The 25308-nt window shown below is 38.3% G+C and overlaps 1 protein-coding gene across 22 annotated transcripts in view; it reads right to left on the bottom strand.

The window, feature by feature from the left end:
- Window positions 1–25308, bottom strand: part of FGGY (FGGY carbohydrate kinase domain containing) — a 327635-nt gene that overhangs the window by 86099 nt on the left and 216228 nt on the right. For all 22 annotated transcript variants that reach the window (XR_012651846.1, XR_012651845.1, XM_075037209.1 and 19 more), the window contains one exon: window positions 3901–4016. Coding sequence is in view for 20 of the 22 variants with exons in the window: in XM_075037209.1 (XP_074893310.1) it covers window positions 3901–4016 (116 nt within the window). In the remaining 2 variants the exon portion in view is untranslated. The remainder of the gene's footprint in view (window positions 1–3900; window positions 4017–25308) is intronic.

Raw genomic sequence — 25308 nt, 5'->3', positions numbered from 1 at the left:
TAACGGAATTGTTAATGTCTTTCTAGGTTTTATAATACCACAAAGAGATACTCATCATGTGCTTTCACCACAGCAGATAAATGCTAATGCCTGTAGTACACAACACTTTCATAGTGGTTTTGAGTACAAGCCATCCTCTACTCTCTTGGTGGGCAAATTAATGGGATCAGTAAATTTTGTAGTATCTCCAGACAACACTCTTTACCTTCACAAACGTGATCAGTAAATTCACGATATACAGAAGGGACCACAAATAACTTATGTGGATTCCCTGAAAGGTTAGTCTGCTCTGAGAAATGTAAAATGTCAAAGGCCTGGGAATTTTCATATGTGAAACCACGCCTTGATGTGGGAAAGGTTTGTGGAAGATCCTAAAGGTCAGATGTGAGGGTCTCCCTTATCAACAAGGTCATATGTTAAGTTAAACTGAAACTAAGAGAAGCGTACTACCTGGAACCACAAGCATCACTCTGATTACAGTAAATATATTGTTAAAGGGCAAGACATTTTAAAAGTGATGTTTAAAAGTATATTTAAAAGTATATTTATCAGAATAAAGAAATATGTATGTTAAAGAAGTTGTTCACAGGTAATTTCTTTACATATTTCCAGTGTCATGAAAGTTAAAGTTACTTCAAAAAATAAGTCTAGTCATAATCATTCATCTAGAGTTCCCGCTGATTGAAAACAATAATGATTTCACTAGAGATTTAAAAAAACACATAGCTTTTCTGCCTACTTTAAACTGGTAAACTATGTATTTACTTTTGTTACAGTAAGAACATTTTGCTAATTTTATCTTGTGACATTTTGCTTTGTTTAGAAAGAAATGATAACTCAGAGCCTGCTAATCTTTTGGGAGAGATATGTGAGAAAAATACTATTATCTCTCTTCACAAGGGGAACGTGCAAGCATTAAAATACATCCTTGTATTTGAGCTAAACAAACCTCGAGCAGACATACATGGACTTGAACAAGCTTGAGAACAGAAAAGGAAATTCCACTAGAATTACTTCAGACTTGTTAGCTTTTTGGTTTTGTTTTCATTTTAGGAGGGGGTTTTGACCATGTACAATCTTCCTTCAACCTACTCCTACCTAGGTTATCTGGCAATTTTGAGTTCCTTAATCTGCCAGCCAGCTAAGTCTACTGCTTCGAATTCTTTTCTGTCAGCTGTAGCACACTGACGTGCCTCCTGGAAGCACACACTCTGACTGTTTGTCCATATGAGTTTCTTAAACAAATTGTCTTCCTTTATGTATAATGTGCTGAAGTTAATGGCAGCTGAGACTGTTCACTTACGGGACAGCACCCTGAAGCAATATTATAAATATAGCCTGAGCTGAGATTGTGCAAAGTGTGATCCTGTGTTCATTGTGCCCAGCGTAGCATTTGTGGGCTCCTGGGAGGAGATCTATGCAGTGATGGTGCCTCACCACCAATGCCGACACCTTGGGAGTTGGTAGGAAGGAATCTTCCACTATACAAGACTATTCCAGCAGCAGTTTGACCAGTGCTGCTCAAGTGACTGAATGGCACTTTCCCGGTAGGTGGATCTACACTGTCCTGATTAATTTAAATTAAGTAAAGGAAAGCTGAGCTTATTCAGAATGCTCTTCCCAAGTCCAACAACACTGAACACTCATTAAAACAAGCAAACTCCCCCAAACCCTCATAGGAATGATGTTACCATTCCCATTTTTCCATGTACAGGGACACTGACAAGATTAGGGGTGGCAGAAAGCAAAGCACTTCCACAGCATGCAGCACAGACCTCAGCATTGTTAAGTAGCTTCTAGGCAGGGAGTGAGTTGCTTTCTTTTGCTGTCTTTTTGTCTCCTTCTGAAGCTAAACCCTTCCAAGAGACTCCAATAGGCACAGTTTAGAAGTTAAACTCAAAGGAATGAAGGAGTAGTTGCTACCTGGTTTCCACATCCATACAGAGAGCTCCTTACTCCCTCTTCATAAACACATGAATGAAGGTCGCTGCCCTGCTTTTTTGTGATTTTATCACACAGCTAAATATAATGAATGTAACACCTTCCTTTTTAAAAAAAGGCAAGGTTAGACAAACGGTCATGTAAATAAGCATATATTCTTCCTAAGGCCAGGTTTCAGCATTATTATGCAAAACAGAAAGTGTCTTACACTTTGGATACACATAACGTAATCAGCCCAAGAATCTGAAAATCAAAGGGTTTCTCAAGGTGAGTAAAAGTATGTGCTCTCCAGAAGCCTCAAGTTCTAGCCTACAGTTTGGTGCATTTCTGGAGGTCGGATTCTGCTTCTCCAACTACAGCTGAGACCCACCCACGTATGCTGTGGTTCATTTCTTGAAAATCAATGCAATTTCCCACGGAACTAGACACTTTCCCCATTAACTCAAGAAAACATTCTTGTCTTGCAAGAGACACCTATCAACAAAAGTTAATTTACTGATTTATTTTGTAAACATTGTGTTTTAACGAAAATGTAAGCCTGATATTGGAAATTAATGATTTTTGTCTTGCTAAATGTTGAGCCAAATATAGATTAGTTTTATGAGGCTTCCATCACAACAAAAGACCCTTTTTATTAATGGCTACTTTATCATTTAAAACATGTATGTTTAGTTACTTAAAATGGCAAATTGCTTTGCACTGTCCTTGAAGTGCATTGCATAAATATTGTATTAAAGCCTTAGCTTACACTTCATAAATAATTTATCTTAAAAATACTCTTCCATGAGACCACCAGCTGCTGAGATGTTCAATTTTCTGGTAAAAACATGTATTTATTGCAAGTCTTATTTTAACTTGTTGAAGATTTGCTAAAAGCCACACATGATAGATGTTGTAAGAATTGTATTCCAACTAAAACCTCAGGAAGCTAAAAGCCTAATACTCCTAGTAGGTTTTATACCCTTGCATGAGCAGTTGCAGTTGCAGGGGGAAAAGCTGAAATCTATTCAAGGAAGCTTTCAAGTATAATTTTCTGATAACCTGAAAATGATTTAAGAGTATATTTTGTGATGATCAGAAAAGTTTATAGATTTCATTACATTTCATTTCACTACAGTCCTCCCTTCGCCATTTCCATTTCGTGTTGCTGCATTTAAACTGCTGTACAAACTTGTTCAAAGTGCTAGACATTAAGAAAAAAAAAAAATCAAAGGAAATTTCAGATAATTAACTTTGATGAATGAGCATATTTTAATTCATGTCTGGTAATATTCTTGTTAATGACATGTCTGCTTAGGACATCCATTAAAAGTCCATTAACTTAACAGGGAAAGTCTAATAAAGTTATCCTGGAAATTTTCTGGTATATTAACATTATGGACTTTTAATGAATATCTGCTGTAGGAATTGCTATTAGCAAGGCTACCACTCTAATTAAACTTAGGCTCTAAGAGAGTGAAAAAAAACAGCATAAAGATAATAACAAGCAGAAGTAGCACTTTTTTTGAAAATTACTGTAAGGGAGATTGGCACAGGTCACAAAACATGCTATCAGTAACAGCTATAAAATTACTACGTTGTGGCTTTTTTTTTTGTAGCCTGCTATCCAATATTCCCATAACTGGTGCTTCCTTCACGTAATCAATTGCTGAGACTCCCATTTACTTCTCTATTGTTGAGGCTGAGCAGTACTGAAAAGCTACCGAGGCCCTTCAGAAGGGTAGAAGATATAAAATTTAAACACAGTTTTTCATGAAAATTTGAAGGAAAAAGTGTACTTAGGAAAGCTGTTACCTATGGGCATCCAGCCTTGTTACCCACCCATCTGAAGCTTCATCAAGTCCTGCTACATATCTGCTGACTTTCACAATAATACAGCAAAAGACATTTTATATGTATATATCTTTTTATATATACATGCATATGTAGATGTATAAAACAAAACAACCCCTGATATACCTATTTTTTCATACTTATCCTTCATCAAATCTTCCAAACCAATCATTTTCCAGAAACTGTCATCCCAACCTCCATCTGAAGTGTACGTCCACTTGCACACTACTGTACAGAGGGACCTAGAAAACAGACAATATAGGCACAGAATCAGGAAAATGAACACATTTGGTTTTAAACTTGTGACTAGAAAGAAGTTTGTGCACAATGATCTCTTCATTCACCGGTCAAAAAATCCAAGCATAATGCTAACGCTAAAAAAACCCAAACTGATTACTGTTCGGAGTGCACATCTTGAGATACCTTAAAAGGACCTTATGTTTAAGATTCTTCTCTGCTGAAACAGCTCCTAGTCTGGCCACTTCACTGCATAAATCAGTCAAATAACAGGCCATGCATATGCCCAGAAGACAGCATAGCATGAACATAACAGCTCTTCAGCAAGTAGCTGAGAGAAAGATTGCTGCTTCTCCAGGCTGCACCTAAATAGCAATGTTATGCAGACAGTATGTCCTTAGAAAAACTATTATTTATGTTCATGCTGAATTACAGTTTACAGGAGATTATATATGCACCGATAATTAGGTTAAATGACACTGCTTCAGTACCTGCAGGTACAAAATACCTTTATCAGGTGAACATGTACAAGCAAAATCACATCCAACTACCAGAGCTTCTGCACAGCATGGGTTCAAGTACCACTACCATTAGGTCTGTATTTCAGCAGAAGCCGATGACAATTTGGTGACATGCTGAAACAGCATTAGCCATGATGCAGCTGAGTGCAATATTAAGTTCTTGTTTTAAGTCTCATTCCTGATAAGGTGATGCTGAACTCCACTGTGACAGTACAGCATCACAAGAGCAGACTACAGGAGCAGAAGACAAACAAAAGACAAGAGAACTTGCAGAAATGTCTACCATAGCAAATGGAATGTTTTTCTCCTAAAACGTTCCATACCCCCAACTTCTCATTCCCCACAAAATACAAATAACGTTCCTGAAGATTTAGTATTACAGTTTTCTGTCTGAACACTAAGAACCACCTCAGAAGATCATTATTTAATTGTGCCTGAAAAGTCAATGAACTAAAAGGTATTAAAAATGCTAAATAGTACTGAAATTTCAGCTGCCTGTTGTCTTGGGAATACTACCATACCATCAAGTGCAAGACATCTTGGATGCATCTCAGGGCAACACAACATCGTAACTGTTCTCCAAGAGAAAGCCATTTCAGAGATGGATTTTCTTCGATGTCTTACAAGACAGCTTATTTGTGACTCATTTTTAGCCAAGGTGTGCTTTCACAGACATATTCTTTTTACAATTCTTGTTACAATTCGAACACATATCTTCAAAGCAAATTGAATTTTACTGAAGCATTTGACTTTTTCTTTCAGTTTTGCATAAGTAAAATCCAAACAAAATTCCTGTCTACAAAAAATATTTTTTGAGTTAAAGTAAACCCTCCCTTTCATCCAAGTGAACTACCTAGGGACCTAAATAAGGAGAATTAAACTAAAAGTCTTACTATTGTATTACATATTGTTACTTACTTTACCACAATGCCTAGGAAAACCAGTGCTGGACAATGACCCCACCATCTACAGCAAGGTACAATTACTGAACAAAGAAGGAAGACTGCTGCCTTCAGGAAACTTAAAAATAAGAATAGCTGATAGTCAGGCACAGTGAGGTATCCCAAAGAATGTCACGCATATCAGCGCCTGCAACACGTCCCCATAAAACACAATCAAACCCACCTAGACCCTCAAAATACTAAGCACTCAGTCAAAGGCAGAGACAAAACTTCGCATAAAGTACTTGCTGCTAGTACAGATCCCAGTGCACTTTTCCTATCTAGGCAAAGCAGAGCTGCTTATTTTACAGTTGTAGCAAAACGCATACAGTAAATAATACAGGATCTGGTCTTTTTGAAAAAGAGGCCACTAAGGGAATGGATTCTGCTACTTCCAAGCTCGACAAACATCCTTGTCATAGTTTCCCATTCATTTATACAGAAATACGCCACAAATAAAGCAACAGCGAGTGCCTCTCCTCCATTAAAACACAGTAATAGAAACTAGCAAAGAAATCAGCAAACAGAACAGAAAAAGTGAAGCTGTTTTTATTTACTGTCTAGAAATCAAAGCTAAGGCTTCTAAACAATGATACTGTATACACAATAAAGCCAAATTAGAACAGGAAGAGCCTTTCCCCACAGCTGGAAAACTATCTGGAACTCGTATGCATGGGGGTTTATGATGAGAAGCAAGGATGTACAACGGAGGGCAGGATTCTCACAAGGTGAGACAGCTAAATGCACTACCCTTGGTGTAAATCCTCTTATGTGACACTGAGCAGAAGATCAGATGATTATATGGACTCCCTGTACTCCCATTTTCTCATCCAGGACAGAAATGTATATTTTAAACGCATCATGTTTCATTTCATTCTGTTCTTTTGGAGTGACCATGGTTTTACAACCAGAGGACTGGTGATGTTCATTCACAATCCCACTGTTTATAAAGGTGCATTGTTTGCTCTTTGCAATGAGAGAATTTATTAACACCACACATTTTGGGGAAAAGAAGAAATAGAGATAACTATTTATATCCTTATAAATACTGTGAAGATTACTTCAGGGTTACTCTTCAAACAATTTTGAACACACTGCCCTCCCCACCCCCCGCTGCCTTTTTTTTTTTTAAACAGTTTAAGAATAAATCAGACAATTCAGTGTCTGGTTTGAAAACAGAAAAGCACATGACCTGTAACTACAGCAATTACAATGTTGATATAAGAAATTCCAATTTCCAAGGATTTAAAAGCCAGACACAGAAATCTAATTAGGACCTTTGACAAAAACTGAGTGAATAAATAAATTCTAGGCTGAAGAAAATACTGGGAAAAAATAAACATTTTCCCCGAATCAGCTCAAACCTCTCATTAAAAGGAAAAATAAAGACAGGGTATTTGAAATAAAGATCATTTCATCACTTTAGGAAAAATTTAGACATAAAGACTGAAACAATAATGCATCAAGTTTTCTCAAATATGGTAAATACCAAATCATAACAAATTATCATCAGAACTGAACGTGTATTTTTCTAATCAGATCAATGCTATGAACTATTTGCACACCCTAAAAAATGCTCTAAGGATGAGAGGTAAATGTCATGGCTCCCCACTTTCAAAGACCACAAAGCAACTCCCTTTAAGTCTCCATGTTTATCCAGAGAGAAACTGGAGCAGCCGTGCTGGACTCAAACAGGGGCCAATTCTTCCATACAGTTCACTCTGAGGAACGCCACATTTACATATATAGGTCCACTGAAACAGTGTGAATGAGGACAGACTGGCGCTTGTCAACCCACCGAATTCCAGCATATTGCAGCTCTCTTACTGGATATGGCTGGACTGAACATACTCCAGTATGAAATGGCAATGGGGCTGTAAGCATTTTCATCCTACTTGTGTAGATTTATAAATGCTAAGTGCTTAGAGAAGAAGGATAAATAGATGATTTCTGGTTGAATTTTTAATGCAATATAGAACACATGAACTAGGAAGGACATCTCTTCCCAAATGAATTAACTGGCAGATCTGTAAGTGGAAGGTTCTGATACGAAAACCAACTTCAAATCTGAGCTAAAATACTAAGGCATTATGTTGGTAGGTTTTTATTTTCATGGCCACAAGAACCTCAAAACACTTGTTGTAAATGCAGTCTGAGCATTTACACTTCGCTGGGATTTAAGTTCCTTATTCCACCCTTACTGCCACTCAATTGCCACATGAAAAGTACATGTTTAATTGAACAATATAGCTTTATACAAATCCTTAATATCTAAGAGAAAGTATTATACTGCAGAAAGGCATTCTGGTTTCTTAGATAATAGTTCAAGAAAAAAGGATTTCTTTGAGATGCCTGTGACGACAGATTAACTTCACTATATGCTTCAAAAGAACCTGGAGGTGTTGAACTCAAATCCCTGCCACTTACCTGATGAAGTGCTCTCATAATTACATGCAGCTGCTCAATTTGTATATCCTGGAGAGCTGCATGCACATGTAGAGCGAGCAGTTTGTTCATGGTTCTTCACCTTGGAATACCAATGGCATAGATACATATTAGCTTTACGGGCAATCGCTCAGAAATTCTCCTCCAGAGTATCATCCTAAGAAAGTGATAGCACGACTCTTAACTTGGAAAAACTGTATCCAGAAAGATATTATGGTAAAGAGGAAGCCAAGAACCCAAATCATTACACCTACAAAGAAAGCCTCAACTATTAGAAAATTTTGTATTTCACAGCAGCTCCTGAATTTTATGGGATGAAGGGCAGATATTAAACAGAAACAGTACTGATATTCACTGTGGTATATTCCTTTTTTCCAAACTATTTGGCAGCGTCGCCTCAATTATTTGGCCATAAACACCAGACTTGCACTAGCTGAAGCTGGATGAACCAGACGGATAGAAGCAAATGTTCCCCTTACTTCACTACCAGGATCAACTGGGTTCAAAGGTGCTGAGTTAATAGGCAATCGTCTAGGCAACAGTCCTCTCCTGACTGCCTAATCTCATGCAAGACTTGAGAAGACATGGTGCAGAACCCCTCAGTAGCACAGGCCATATTTAGCTAGGCTGAATACCATGAATTTGAAGACTGTTTTCCTCAAGCATATTCCCAATACAATGAAATGAAAGATTTCCTTTCTTTGTTCAGAACAAAAAGTTTTGCTTAGAATACTCCTACTGAAAAAAACAACCCTTTTGCATGGAAAATTTTTATTTTATTTAAACCAGATTTTCAACAGGAACATGATTATGTTTAGAGTTTCTTACAAATTCTAGTCTACAAAGAACTATAGGATCCTGCTTGCATCCAACAGCCTCAAGAAAAAAAAAAATCCCTGCCATATTCATTACAAAGTAGATTTGGCTGGGCAGAGTGCATTACACAATCCTTTCTATTACTGTCTGGCTCTGAGTTTTTGCGCATCTCTTGCTGAGACTGCGGATGTGCTGAAGTCCTGTATGACCAGAATCTCAGCATTCTGAAAAACCCACCAGCAGTATGTCCTCATAAGAAAATCATGAGGTTCAGGGAGTCTGTAGTGATTGAACACACACTTATAATTCTCAAAATGCTGTCTGGAAGCAACTGTTTGCTCCCACTAACCTTCAAAAGGATCCTGCACAACTGTACTTGTGGCCAAATCAACTCAGGTGCTCAAAGTTAGTTGGTATGTGGCTGCTCTTGCATTGTCTACCCATTCTGAGTATTATCTCTCACTCTGTTGTACTTCTCAGAGAGAAGGAAATCAGATACACTCGTTAAAAAATGGGAAATACTGTATAGTCTTAGTTATCTGCATAAAAATGTATCTAAAAGATAAAGGTCAAAAAAAAAATCTTCTCCACACCTACTTAAGAGTTGCCAGAGCTTTACGCTTTGGTCTGTTCTTTGCTGACACCATCTCCCACACCCCAAAAGGGATAAAGCAAGCACAGACATGACTCCCAACTCTGCAGATTCTGCCCTGCCTGGGAGAATACTTGCTATCTTTGACAACAAAATACAGCTGGGGGGATATTCCATAACTGCAGCAGTCTTCTGGAAGTCATCCTAATTTTGAGTATAGGTTAATATAAAAGTCCTACTATCAACAATAGTTACTAAAATAAACAGGTTCTCCCTGAAAAGTGACCCTATAAGGCATTTATACATGACCTTTCATTCAAGAGGGCTGGCACGATACTAGTTAGCCTGGAAAATGAGTCAGCTACCAGCTTTAAAGGCAGAGAACCCTGTCTTGACCATCCTGAAGGGAATGGAAGTTTTGCTCTTGATTCCAAAGCAAAAGGATCTGCTTCATTCATCCTAACTGCTCAGAAATGAATTTAAACTAATGAACATAATTAATTTTGCAGGCATCGTTAACAGTGTAACAGTTTAATCACAAAATATGTTCAATGGATCACTTCCATGAAAAATGTCCTTGCAATCTGGCTGTCATACTGAGAGTGACTTGGTGGTGACGAACTAAAACCAACTGTACCTGCTGAGGACTGTACCAAAGCTAAGTCCTAGAGAAACTAGGATAGGGTATAGTTAGGTCCCCAAAGGGATAGCGTGCAGTAGAATAAAGTAACTTTCTGTGGTCTGTTGGCCACAGAAAAATTTATTTAAAGCTACAAAGAACAGAGAACTAAGAAAGCTATATGACATTCTGAAGGCAAGAAGGAGACCTGAAACAATGGAGTGTGACTGTCACAACATCAAACATGTTTTTCCTTTTGTTCTGTAAGCTTTAAATTTAAAACAGATTTTGAATTCAAATTGGAAACCAGGGCTTAGGTTCTGCTCAAGTAAACTTCTCCACATACTGACATCTGGACGAAGCTGTCAATGTCCTCCCAAATTATGCACCCCACAGTCTCGAGGCTTTTTACAAAAATGAGCAATTCCCCGCTCTAACACAGTCACAGATCTGACTGTGGTTTTTGCAAAAATGTTCCAGACAAAAAATTAAGACACAGCACACATACTCCCAGCATTCAAGCTTTATATTAAACAGAATTGGGCATTGGTACTGCAAGAGCCTGAAATACAGCAGAGGCTATCACAGAGCAATAGGAAACACGTAATTGTTCTCTGCTCCATTATGGCTAATGCCATATACATTAATACATGACCTTTGAAATAGAACCAGATTATTAGATCCACTTACACCGCTGGTATTTATACCTGTCATGCCAATGTCTCTGCCTGCTTGGTATATTTGGCTGCTTTGGGGGAAATGGGAGAAGAAGAGGGCAATTTGTACTAAGGGACTACTTCTGCAGTAATAGAAGAAAAAATGTGACACCTAGTCATTTAGTCTTGAAATGTATAAACAGTATGAGATGCAGCCCATGTTAAGCATTTGCTAAAAAGAATCAAAGAGCTCACAGCGGTGTAAGAAGAGCTGCACCTGTTGTCACTCAGCTACTACAGTAGATCTCTCAGACAGATTAGTTTTAAACCACAGGGCCAAGTAAGTCTGGGTGTGCTCTATTTCACATACACTGTCTGCATTTTACTCATTTCATCTATTCAACAGCTCTTTAATTGCATGTACACAAACCAAAACATGTCAGGGTCTGTTCCATCCACCCAACCGTGCAAATCCCAAGTTCCTAATATTTACAACACACCACTTTTTATTATTATTGCCTTTGACCCAAAGCCTACGAAATTCCTGCCTGCCCAAACCCATTGTCCTAGTACAGCAGTGCAATACGACTCTTGACTGAAAAGGGTTTTCTTCTTCTACCAAAACATTAAACATGCCAAACAAAAAAGACAGGTGGGGGAGCCTGTTTGGGACAACTAGCAGACACATTCCTGTTGCACTCAGAGGCCTCAACTTTCAGTCTTTGCATGTCTGAGGACTTAAACCTAGCCAATAAAGTAGCAAAGAAATTAGGGTAATCAGCATTGGCAGCTCTACTAGCTTCATCCTTTCTATGCTCCGGATAACACTTACATTTATCATAAATCATAAAAAGTTGTCTGACTGCCATTTATATTTTTCTAAAGATGTTAAATATCACAGCAAATGCAAAGCTTTCTCCACACTTTGAAATCTTCACTACAACTGCAGAGAAAAAAAAAAGATATGTAATATAAATACATATGTATATATAGAGAACTCTAGGATGAATTTCCTTCCTTCTGTATGATGCAATGAAGTGCTAATATTTGTTAATGCTAAGGTCAACGGTAATTTTGTCATATTGCACAGATGAAATAGGATTAAACTCTAGATTTCAACCTTGAAGTGTTAATGTTCCAAAAATTATTTGGGATTTTCCTTTTTTTTCTTCTTTTTTTAGAAGTCTTCATCAGCTCATTTTAAACATCATCAGTACTGAATTCACCATGAGGAAAACTGAATCTCAGCAAACAGCTCTTCAGTTTCAAAAAATAAAGTTTTAGTAGAAAAGATTTCTTTTTACTACAAGTGTGTAACTTTGGTAGAAGATACCAATCCACAAAGTCACCAACACAAAGGACAGTGAACAGCTCGTGACCTATAAACTGGATACATTGAAGCTAATGATGATACCTATATTTGACTATACATCATAGAATCGTAGAATGGTTTGGGTTGGAAAGGACCTTAGAGATCATCTAGTTCCAAACCCCCCGCCATGGGCAGGGACACCTTCCCCTGGACCAGGTTGCTCAAAGCCCCATCCAACCTGGCCTTGAACACTTCCAGGGAGGGGGCATCCACAACCTCTCTGGGCAACCTGTGCCAGTGCCTCACCACCCTCATAGTGAAGAACTTCTTCCTTACATCTGATCTAAATCTACCCTCTTTCAGTAAAAATTCCCGCCCCATCTTTCTTGTAGGTCCCCTTTAGGTACTGGAAGGCTGCTCTAAGGTCTCCCCAGAGCCTTCTCTTCTCCAGACTGAACAAGCCCAACTCTCTCAGCCTGTGCTTCAGGCCTCTGATCATCTTCATGGCCTTCTCTGGACTTGCTCCAACAGGTCCATGTCCTTCTTGTGTTGGGGGCCCCAGAGCTGAACACAGAACTGCAGGTGGGGTCTCACGAGAGCAGAGTAGAGAGGGAGAATCACGTCCCTCAACCTGCTGGTCACACTTCTTTTGATGCAGCCTAGGATATGGTTGGCTTTCTGGGCTGCAAATGTACATTGCTGGGTCCTGTTGATCTTCTCATCAACCAACACCCCCAAGCCTTTCTCCTCAGGACTGTTCTCAATCCACTCATCACCCAACTTGTATTTGTGGTTGGGATTACCATGACCCATGTGCAGGACCTTGCACTTGGCCTTGTTGAACTTCATGACGTTCGCATGGGTCCACCTCTAAGCCTGTCAAGGTCCCTCTGGATGGCATCCCTTCCCTCCAGCCTGTTGATGGCACCATATAGTACCTTTCCAAACCCTTTTAAGCTAAATTATTTTTTGCTGCAAAAAAATTACATTGAAGTACTACATTTGGCCTAAAGATGTCCCAGGTTTTCTTTAAAATATGTTTTTAAAGTATTTGTTTGACAAGATTCACCATTCCCTCCATTTTTTTTCCCCGAACACTGCTGACTCAGTGAACATGTATGGTCCTAACAGACTCTTTCACAATCAACAAGACTAAATTTTGGGTTAAGAATTTGTGAACTTGTAGCAGCTCTGTTGGCCTCACATCTAGAAAGTCAGATGTCTCACTGGACTGGTGGCACAGCTTTTATTTAAAAAAGTAAAACAGGTCTCCCTTCCTCTGCTGTAAATTTCCCTGCCAAAGCACAGTCCATGAAAGATTAATGTACTCTTATGTAAGAGGAAAGCTCTTAGGGAACAGCAGCTACATCACAGCCCTTGAGGGACTGGTATCCACCAAACCATTGGCCAACAGACGCAAGCATTACACCAGTACTTCAAAACTTATTTATCAGACAAGGAAATGCATGGGGCTATAAGGGGTAATGGGGCTTGCCCAGTTTCCACTGAGGTGAAACGGAGAGTTTCGCTTTCAAACTTGTGAGGTATTAGATCAGACTTCATCACTGCTCAGATCCAAGCACAAAAATGGCCCCTATGCCTCAAAGGGCAGCTGTCCCAAGGCAGGCAAAACAGCCAGATATGGCCACGACTGGTTTTCTCATGCAGTAAGCAGGAGCTCCAACTCTGGCAGAGGTTGCACAATGTGAAGAAAAGCACTCGCTAAGCATGCTTCACAAATATTGTCTCCATGCCCACTTCCTGGCCAGTACCATTTCAGTATTATGTAAGTTCTTGACAATATCCAGAAGACAATATAAAAAAACAATTTCTTCTATAACCATAACATAGTTTCCTTGCAGATTTTTCCAGGACCTCAGTGAGAGGAGGCATTTCAAGGTAGATGTATTACCATGTGCTTTTAGGTCTTTTGTCAGGATACAGCATGTAGAAGCGGGACTCTTGACTCTTCTGAACACACACCACCATGCGTGTGTGTTGAAGTCCCACTCACAGCTCTTAGCAACAATCAGCGAGCAGGAAAGAAAGTCTTTAAATCAGTAAATCAAAAGGTTAAAATTATTTCTGTAAAGGGGAAAAAGGAATAATTAACTCAAGCCTCGCTCTAGTATTTGGTGTTCATGCTGTAACACTTAGGAGGTTTTTGGCTGGCTTTTTAAGTCACAGAATTTTCTAAGAAAATATGTTGCTTACTTAAAGGGATAATTTTATTGTATGAAAAATACAATTCATATTTGCAATTTTCTACATCCACATCTATAATTAATATCTGCTGATTACAGCCACTCCCTGACAAGATTCCATGTTATATTTAAATCCTGAGTGTCACTTTGAAAGAGGGAAAAAAAAAAAAGAACAATAGGATCATTTTCAAAGACTGCATAGCAGCACAAGGTTTCAAAGCAGCAAAGTGCTTTAAACTCTGGTGTCAACCCACTGACCATGCCAACAAGAGTTAAGAATGACCTCCAATTACCACCACAATAACCACAGAACTCTCTTGAGAATTATAAAGTGTACATGTTTCCTGTACTCCAGAAAAGGTATGAGACTGATGTATTATACAGATAAACCCTGAACTTAATGGCTGTTGGGAAAATCACTTCTGTGACACTCGGACTCTAAGGATCAACCCACATGAATAAAATCCTATGTTGGATGAGGTACCTTAAAAAATGTAACTTCTGTATATCTTGCCAGAGATGTGAAAGTATGCATTTGATATATAAGTATTGTAAGAAAACTGGCACATTTTACTTTTTCATAAATACACACACACACGTATTTATACACATACAGATATTTACTTTGGATTGGGAGAATGTACCTGTCTGTAATTGTTTGCTGTAATCTATTTAAACCCATCCTTTAAAAAACATAAATAAATGCATCAAACACTGCAAACGTCAACAAAAGTCATACAACAGAAGGTGAATCACACTAACTACAATGAGATGATGTTTCTTTTACTATTTGTAACAGAGTCCAATTAAAAAAAAAAAGTGTGTTTCTCTTTAGGAACACACTATCAAAAGATCTAAAGACTTAACACTCTTAAATTTAGTTTTCCTAGAAGAATTTATATCATCAGACCTGAAGGGAACTAACTGTCTCAAGTGCAACATACCGAGTCAGATTAATCCCTTGTGTACATCTAATAATTTCAGTGGATTCATACCAGGGATGCACTTAGCTAAACACATTGAGTTGGACCAGAAAGTACAAAATAAGAATATTTTATCCACCCACGTACACCTCACCATGTCATGAGGCAAGGGGAAGCAAACACTCAGCAGACTGCTTGCTTTTTTATTAATTTCATTCTGTATTATATTACAGACACCCAACCAAGATTCAAGCCCATTGTCTTCGGCATTGTTGAAAAACACATAATGAGACACAGTCCTAGACACAAAAATGTATTGTCTAGACAAATCAGACATAGCATGTGGGATTGGAAATATTAATCCATTCCCTTAAAAGATGGCAAACAGAGGCAAAAGAAATTGAGTGACTTGGCCAAGGGTCAAAGAGTAAACCTCTTTCAGACCCCTGAATTGAATCTTGAACTCCGGAGACTCAGTCTAGAGACCCAGGCAGAAAGACACCATTCAGATACTAAGATGCTGAACATATTAAAAATCTTCCTATGCACAGCTAGTCTAAATCTTTAAATATGACAGTAACAAAAAGTGTGCACATACATGAAGTTGAATCACTATAAGTTTTAAAAGCTTAATAAGCAGAGAGGAGGTTATAAAAATCATCCAAAAATGGCAAGGCAAATGAAAAGCAAAACTGGAAATAAAGCCCACATATCTAGCTGCTCCAGTCCGGCAGCCTGCCCTCTGGACATACCTCCTGCCATTATGCAACATCAGCAGTGTTTCAGTTCAATTTATTCAGACAAACATACTCTTTCAAGCTCAGTATTTCAAGGAAACTACTCTGCAATAGGAAGTCAAATACCTATTTCAATTAAGAGCCTGTATTTAAAAACACATCTCCCATTACTTTCTTCAGGCAGTTAAAACTATTACACAATTAAAACTGAAAGTATCGGTATACAGAGCCAGCATACAGCTTTCCTCTGGAAGTCTAAGCTTGAGCAAATTTACCATAGTTCAAGGCTTCACCAAACACTCAATGAAGTTAGTCAAAAGATTAAGCAAAGAGTACAAGTAATTGAGAAAAAGGAAGTCAGGTTTCAGGCAAGCTCCCTCACCACCATATGGCTTTTGATAGAGTGAGACTACTCCCTTCAGCAACATAAATTTCTCCCAGTACAATAATGGCAGCAAACCACTACTCACATCTACACGTGCATCACCCAACACATCTGTCAGGACCATTTGGTGCTTCGGCCGCTGGCCATCAAACAGCCACATGTATCCTCACATCTATTAGCTGTATTATAATAGATTTCATTATTCGACAGGACTGACATCAGCAGGGTATAGGAAGACCGCAGTTATTATCTCCATGACACTTTATCCTTCTACTGTATGAAAAGTAAACAAGGGACATGCACCACCAACATCCATGTTTAGGGAGCACAATGACTTAGGAAGTATTGTGGACTTTTCCCGTGGTTTAGAAAGTGTGGCACGATGCTGAGGGCAATGACTGGCCAGCAGCCACGTGGACGCTGACACTCTATACACTGACTAGTAAAGCAAATCTCCACATGAGCAATGCTACACTTCATGATGTGGTTTATGCTGTTTTCATATAATTGAGTAGAACTAGAGTGGTGAGAAAAAAAAACACCCTTACAACCCTAATATTGATATTTTGAGAGAGAAACTATTAGTCCAGAAATCTCTTCACAAATTCACTATAAATACACATTTTACTAATTCGTGAGTAAATAATGTATCTATTCCTAATGTCAAAGCTGTTGAAAGGCTAATCTAGCAAATCTAGCACTGTACTTGAACATATGTGTGAGTACAAAGTCCTGAAGAACCGTCAGTAGAGTTAATGGGAGTTTTTACCAGCTTAGTCAGACTATGTTGAACTGGAACCTAGGCTGTCATGCACTTGCGGCCAGACAAAGCCTAAGTGAAACCAGAACAGAAGCAGGGAAATTGCCAAGAGTACTGCAATAAAAGAAAGTTTTAATAACTACATTTTGATGCAGACTGATCTGATTTCACATGCTAAACTCTAACATTGAGCCCTCCTTCTTTAGTCAGGCAAACCACCTTCAAGTCTTACTCAAGTTAGGATGACAGGATTCGGCTGCCATGTGCAACTGAATCAAAGATGCACCTTAGAGATTCCTGCACAGGCAGTGAGGTGTGTTGTTACCTCCCATCACAAAAATCAGTTCAGTCAATGTATACTCTTAAAATCACAAGTTGCTCCTAAATACTAGATATATTTGGTCAAAATTTACCGTCATTAGTATCAATTTTTTTGGTGGTTAGGTTTTAAGGTAAGGCATTTAAATCAAAGGAAAAGCAAGATGGCTCATTTCACATACATCATATGCTGTATTGTATGCTTGTATTTTAATCTTTTAAATGGCAGTACCTGCGCCTAATTCTGGAGTATATTTAATAATAATGATAATGGTTTGAGTTTACAGTTCTTTGGAATTGTATTCATGTAAAAAAGAGGGCAAACTTTGGAGCAAATCTCAAAAAGCAAGATCAACAATATTATTTGGATAGCTGTGTGATTCTACAAACCAAACAAAGAAAACCCCACCAAGTGGAATCACAAGGAGTTCTGAAACAGATAACTGAAGTGAGTAAAAGGACACATAAACTTCCATAAAGTAAGAGTGAAAAAACCAGCTTATTTACATCAGTAGGGAGAGGAATGGGAGATCAATACAGAAAATAAGGAAGGCTACAGAGCAGATAAATCAAGCGCCATTATTCTTCAGAATACAGCAATACATACATTGAAACAAAACAAGCAATCATTATGCAATTGAAAAAGGGTATGAGTATTGCTAGGACCAAAACCTTAAGAGGGGGGGGGAAAAAAAAAAAAAAAAAAGACTACATTACATGGCTATCTAGACTGCTTCCACTCATAATAATAGAGAGAAATAACATAAGGGAACATCATAAACCCTTATTAACCGAGCATGATTTAAAAGAACTATCCCCAGAAGGAAGTTAACGTTGTCAATTCTAGGATTCCTCCCTCCTTTTTCTCCTCCGAAACAATTACTAATGCCGTTGTAAAAAAGAAGAGACTGGACAAAATGAACCTTCACTTTGACTTGTTTTAACAATCAAACAAATCAACCCATGGGTTCTTGGAAGAGTGGCTAAAAGACTAATTTCAGATGCTTTAGCCTGTTACACAAGGAAGGTGGACATCAATGGGTTTTACATTCATTTAAATTTTAAAAACAACTTCATCTGGGAATGAACATCTACAGCTCTCTCAGAGACAGAGCTAACCCTCCCAGGTAAGCCGGGTAATGCCTGAGCTTGCCTTACACTAAACATTGTGAAAGGTGACGGTTGAACCAGAAGGGTGGAGTTTACCACTATTCTAAACTCTAATGAACCCTTTCATGCAGTTCTAACAACCCTAAAATATTTGTCTTTCCCTTTCTCGATACTTGAATTATACTGCAATACTTGCATAAAATACACTTGCAAATGCTGCAAGCACAGAGAAGAATGGACTAAAAGTCAATTTAAAATCCTTATGTTAGCTACCTGAAAAAAATAAAGAATGCTTTATTCCCTCTTTAATGCTTTACATTTTTTTAATGGAAAAAAAACCCCAAGAATTTCCACATTTGTGTTTTTTACCAAATTAAGTGATGGAATTAAAAAGATCACTTTTCATAGAAACCTTGTACATTTTTATGTGAGAGAAAAAAAGAACAAATTTTTTAAAATGCAATTTTGCAAACTATTATTTGTCTATGAGCTTGGTCCTACACAGACTTAGGTGCGAGTCACCTGACCCAAACCAATAGTATCTTTGACATCGACTGGAGCATTTATGTAAGTCACTTGTTTGCATAAGCAACCGCAGGATTGTGCTTGACTTATTCTATAGAGATAGGCCTTACTAACTCCAGCAATTAAGTCAGCAATATCAGGCTGTACATTCTGCATAATGAAGCTGTTTTCCTTAATGTAAAGTGGTTTGCACCTTGACAAAGAAAAGTACAAAGAAAATTAACTCACTGATGTTCTAACATGGCTCTAGAGGTGAAAGGCCAACTTCCACTGCTGCAAGATGGAGACAGAAATCCTAAGGTCTCAATTTAACTGAGCTCTCCTGTCCTGACTTGCCATGGGTGGTATGATAATGAGGAGGAGGGACAGCACAAGACCTGCTGTCCTGCAGTAGTCAGAGATACACAAGGCTGGACTGCAGTAATTAAAAACAGAAAGAAAGAAAGAAACAAATCTACATTCAGATCAAAAAAATAACAGGAAGCACCACCTAAAAGGCAGCAGTTACTTAAAAGAGAACTTTCTGGAAGAAGGAATAACATGTATACCATGGGCTAAATCCACAGTACCTGAACTGTCTGAAGATGATCTTGCCATATGGCAAGTGCTGCCAGTCAAATTACTCGGCTGGAGAAAGACATCAGATGAAAACTTCTCTGGGTGGACTGACCTTGATTTTTCCAAATACACAATTTCTTCATCATCAGTGCCAGTTAATCTCAATCAGTAACGTACAGACTGTTTGCAAATCGTTATCTCTGTCATACTGAAATTACAAAGTATCTTTTCTGGGCCATAAGTGAACAAAAAGTTCAGAGGAGAAAAATGAACAGTGTAAGAACAGTTCCCCAAACATTCATACAACCAACAGCCTGTTCATACCAACATGCTTGGATAGCAAATAAAAGGACCCAGACCAGCAAAGCACTGAAGCACATGCTTTAACTTTAAGCACGTGCCTAAGGGCTTTGCTGGAAAAAGGCTCAAAGAAAAGAATGAACACGGTTAACTGAAAAGTCCTTCAGAATTCAACTGACTGCTTTGTTTTTCCATAACTCTAGTTGCTAGTAAATATGTTTGGTCCCAGCATCCTGCCCAATATATTTAACCCATATCACAAAAACAGTGATGTGGTACAATCAATCTCTTTACTCAGGGAAGTTCCACGAATTGGAAAGCGAGGGAACTGCAAGACATGTTTGGGATTCAGGCTACTTATAAGGCACGAGTAGAAGCAGTACCCTCACGTCTTTCTGATTGGCAAACCTACACAAAGGCCCTGACCATTAAACACGCTTTTAGTAGTTCACCACACAAACCTGTACTGTCCTGACTCTTCCACCTCTTACACCAAGGTCCACAGAACACATTTTGGAGACCTGACCAAGAGGGCAGAAAACACTGCCACAGAACCGACGGCTCTCTTTCCCCCCTCCCACTTGTGAAGGAAAGAAACCCAAGCTTGGAGAAGATAATTTCCGACTCTGGGTCTCGGGAATGTGACAATCTTTTTTATTACCTCCACCCTGGTCCATTAATAACATTTTTATATGCATCGAATTTACCCCAAAACCAAAATGTAAACAAAATTCCCTAGAATATCTTAAGCAAAATGCTTAAGCTAAAAAAAGGTTGGAGTCCAAAAATGGAAAGATGATTAGGGAGGTAGGTGAAGTTGGAATGAAACAATAATAAAAAGCCCTAAGAACACATCATATATTCATAGTTCTTGAATCATTAAGGCTCTGCATGACAGCTCTCACAAGCACCGGTATGGCAAACTAACTGACTTTTAAGCAGGAGTGAAAGTGGTTAAGCCCTAGGACAAATAATTTGAAAATCTCAGCACAAGTCTGATCTCAGAGAGTTTAAAGGAATGCAGACTGCCCAAAAACACAGCAGCTGTTTGTTTTTTCTGCCACCTTTCCAAGGTTCATGTCTGGAGTGAGGATAAACAGTTCTGAAAAAAAGTTATGTGGAGTTCAGACTTTAAGAAAATAAAACATCAGACTAGTATTTCTTGCAGAAAGATTAAAAAACCCCAAACCTTAAATTATTCAGCCCTGGAAGTTTTCAGGTGGAGCTCTCAGGAGCAGAGAGGTAGATGGCTTGAGGCTTCAATATATTAAAATGCTTTCTCTAAACCAGTCTGCATTTTCAAAAGCTTGGCCTGATGTGGTTTTCTTGAGCAATATTCCTCCGAGCAGAGTTTCAAATTTAATAAGGTAAAACTGTATTCCCTATTTTATGCACACATGTGTACATACACACACACATAAAAACAGAGGCCCTTTTAGATAAACCAACAAGTAAACAAGATAGCAGATGAAGACTTTGAGATCAACCTGAAGTGATTTCCATCAGCACAGCAGATATCATAGTTACAAGATAATTTGTGCTATGTCATTTTGGGCATAATTCTTTTTACTCTCCCTCCTCCTTTCTCTCCCTGACATTCTGTTTGTGCCAAAACAAATGAGCATCTACTTTAATTAATTAATTAATACGTCTCTTGATAGGTTAGGCAATTAGAAATCTCTTGACTCTTAACATATTTAGTAGGTGTAACTTTCCTTTGATCCACATTTAAAGCGACATAACCTGAAAGAGTTAAGAGGAAATTTACTTAGATTACCAGTGGAGCTAACTGGTATAAATAAGGGCTGTCTGTGTTGTTACAGGCAAGTCAGAAATAGCAGGAAATTTCAGGCACCATGTTGAGATTCAACATCTGTTTATGAACTGTCCTCATATACAAAATGAAGAGTTGTTACAGGACAAAGTATACAAAACCAGGAAGTGTGAAACCAACTGGAATCCCTCCAGAGAGCTCTCCCATTATATTCATACCTGGTGTTACTGGGGCATCAGCATGAGGAATAGTGACCACTAAAGAACTCTAATTTGTCTTTGAGATACACATTCAAATTATATGTACCATGGACAAGCATTACACAGTATGACATATGAAAGATACTGTTTATGAAGGGCAAATACAAAGATGTATCAACAGTGTAACACACTTACACATTCCCCATTTTCCCTTCTTTATAGGGAGATGAAAGCACTATGCAGCATTAACCTAGCATACAGATGCTGTGTTCAAGGAATTAAGGACAACATCACACCTACTTTTTCCATTAAGACAGGAAGCACACTGAATTTGCTTCTTGAAACTAAAATTATATCATAATATTGCTTTTTCTCAAAAGAGCCTTTATTAGATACATTATATACAACAACAAACCAAAAACTCCCAAGTACAGCTTCATGGAGAGAATCTTAGAAGATGGAAACTACAGGAAAATAGTTTTCTGTGTATTTTGTGGCATGTTCTCCCTCCCCCCCATCACTTTTAATTAAATATAAAAACACCTTATTGTGCAGATCCAGCCTCATCCCTCAGAAGAAAGAAGTCACCTTGGAAAATTACACTGGAAGAAAAGGAGAGGAGATTATCTTAAAAATTTCAAACTACAGTGAATGAAAGTTGGAGTTATTTCCTTCATCCTAACAACGTGTACTACATACGCATAAATGCAAGTGGGTTTGGGGGGCAGGGAGGGCTCTGAATATAATAGGCATATCTCTCTTTGCACATCCTTGGGTAAGTTTTTCCCAATCAACTTCTGCAGTATGAAGGGCTTTCCTACTTTCTTTCCCACTTTGACAAAAATTCCTTGTGCGTGGGTACTAGAGGCAGCTGCTAGGCCACCTTCCACAGACTCCCTTCTGCTCTAACAAACAGCCACTGGCATGTGGAGCCTGGGAGTGATGGCAGGAGAGCCACAGCTCTGGGACTCTGAGCTGACTGCAGCCTGTTGAGTAACACAGGGACAGGCTCTCTGAGGAATGCTTGTCGTTTCCAAATCCCCACTCAGGAGAGTACCAGGCTACATCTATAACAGAACACCAGCAAGCCTGTAACTCAGGCTGACAAATCTGAGAGCACTTGAACTAAAATAAAGTGGACAAACACAGGTTTTAATTTAGCTTAGCAGCTGTAGAGGCAATTTAAAGCTGAATGTGAGCAATCTGAGCCAAATAAATATATATAAAATCCAAATATCATCTGAAGCCAGCTGATATTAAAATAGACAACTTCCCCCCTTCACTTTAAAATAAAACTAACAGCCATGGTGGAATCTGGAATTTCAACTATCCTGTCCACAGGAGAATTAAGTTTCCTATGCATGCAGGGTCTGACAACCAATAAGCATAACTTCGGTCATCTTTGCTGTATCACAGTGCAATCATTATTGCTTCATCTGTTTCTCTCAAGTCAGACAGTCAGAATCCTACCATCGAAATTTAATTAAAGAAGGTAGTAAGAAAATAAACAACCTTTCTTGGAATGTCTTTGATTCCATAAGTACATATACATTTCATCCACTGAAGACTGAATTACAACCTTTCATCTAATGAGCAGCTTAATGGAATGGCACTGGAATAAAGAAGAGGGGAAGCAAAAAACAAATCCTTGGTGATTTCATATAACACATTATATAATATTGGGCTCACTATCTGGCAACATCAATTCACAAGCTACAGTAGAAGTGTTCACTATCTCAATGTAAGTAGAAGCATAGCCAGGCACTTATACCAAATCAATAGCCAGATCTTACTTATAGTTAAATCAGCAGATGGTCTGCCACAATGAAGAAATGACAGAACACATATGTAGAAATGTCTGCTTTCTTTAGACACATTCTTGAAAGCACTGTATCACTGATCTAAGATTATTTTTATAGGCAGATAACAGGTCAAGCATAAAAGCACACTATTTTAAAGGTTACGGAGTTGGCAAAATTGGTATCACTGCCATGGACAAAGAATCATTTTCTTTTGAAGCCTTCGTTGTCAGGTTATTTACATTTCACAGTTAAAAGGCTCCTCTCTGGATAATATGAACGCTAAAACAAATAACAGAAAGTCCTATGTAAGCTAATGCTACTTTAAAGAGATAATGTAAATCAACCCTGACACCATCAGTGTCATCCTAAAGCACGATGAGAATTTCCAGTGAAAGTTACTAACATTAAACAGATTTAGATAGCCAGCCAACAAAAATAAAGCAAACGTGTAAGTAAACTGCCTTCCAGGCCAAGACTGTTGTTACAGCCATGTATTACAGCGAAAGGGATAGGAAGAACACTCTAGTGGTGAAAAGCATTTGTTTGGGAAGTCTGGAGGAAGAATTGGTCCAGAATAAATAATTTATAGCGTGATCTGTGAAAATGCCTATGGAATAGGACACCTAATTCTCACCGCAAGTTAGAGAGAAAGCTGGATGCCCAGCTAAACACTTAGAAGAACGTTACCCTTCAAATTATACAGCTCTTCTCTCATCTATAAAATAATAATGCCACTTTCTTACTTAAGAGCAGCATTTTAAGGCTGATTTTATTAAAACTCTTTCATATGCAAGATATTACAGAAGAGTAAAGTTTTAATAAAAAAAAAGAGCTCCTTATGGAATAATAAATTTAAGTGAGTTTTAATACTTTTAATCACTATATGCACACATACAATGCGCAGACTTCATACTACATAGCTTTCTTTTCCTTCACTGGATGAGAACACTCCTGGAATGTTATTGTTTTCAGGGGGTGTATTTTAAGAATTTACTGTGAATACATGAATTATATATGTGCACACTGAAACACTGCTGGGGCTGTAAATGACCCAGGAGTTCATAAACATGGCTATTTTCTTACCTGGTTCAAATTTATGCAAGAAAGCAATTGTTACACAGCTCTTGCTGAACAGAGATCCAATCTCACAAGGGACAAGGGCCTTTGCATGGGGCTTTCTATGGTGTTTCACATAAGGAAGAGTTCAAAGATGGCAGATTGTTTATAACATGCCTTGTACCATGAGGGTCTGATCCCTGATGGCGTTCACAGAAGCTAATGCAAAGGAAACATACATCCTCTGAACATGCAACCTATCTCTGAAGAGAAGCAAGTTGATTGTAAAAAAAATTAGATTAAGAGAACTGAAAGACAACATGCTCCTCTGTGGTTTCTGCCTTGTCTTTCCTCAGAATTTAAGGCCATAACACCACAACCTCCTTCGATACTCCGCCCCCACCACCACCCCAGCTTCAGTGAAGCACAGTTATTGAGTCCCACCATTAGTTAGCATGTCAGCAAGCTGGATCTCAAAGACTCCTAGCCATCTCTTTACAAATTTTATGAAGGGGAGATTATCTGACCCTCAGAAAAGTTAATAATTACAGTGTTCATATATATATTGCTTCTGCACAGGATCAACAATGAAAGGGCTGTTTAAACACAGCTCCTTTGCTTTGATGGAAAACTTTGTGTATGTACCACTCATCAGCTCAAGTAAATGTTAATGACTATTATGGAAAAATAAAAGACAGAAACATTTTCTGATGTACATAGTATATTTATTTCAGAGGTTTCTT

The sequence above is a fragment of the Buteo buteo genome, chromosome 10, assembly GCF_964188355.1.
Source record: "Buteo buteo chromosome 10, bButBut1.hap1.1, whole genome shotgun sequence".
NCBI classification, from domain to species: Eukaryota; Metazoa; Chordata; class Aves; order Accipitriformes; family Accipitridae; genus Buteo; species Buteo buteo.
The sequence above is the reverse complement of the archived record's forward strand: the minus strand, read 5'-3'. Positions and strand labels throughout refer to the sequence as shown.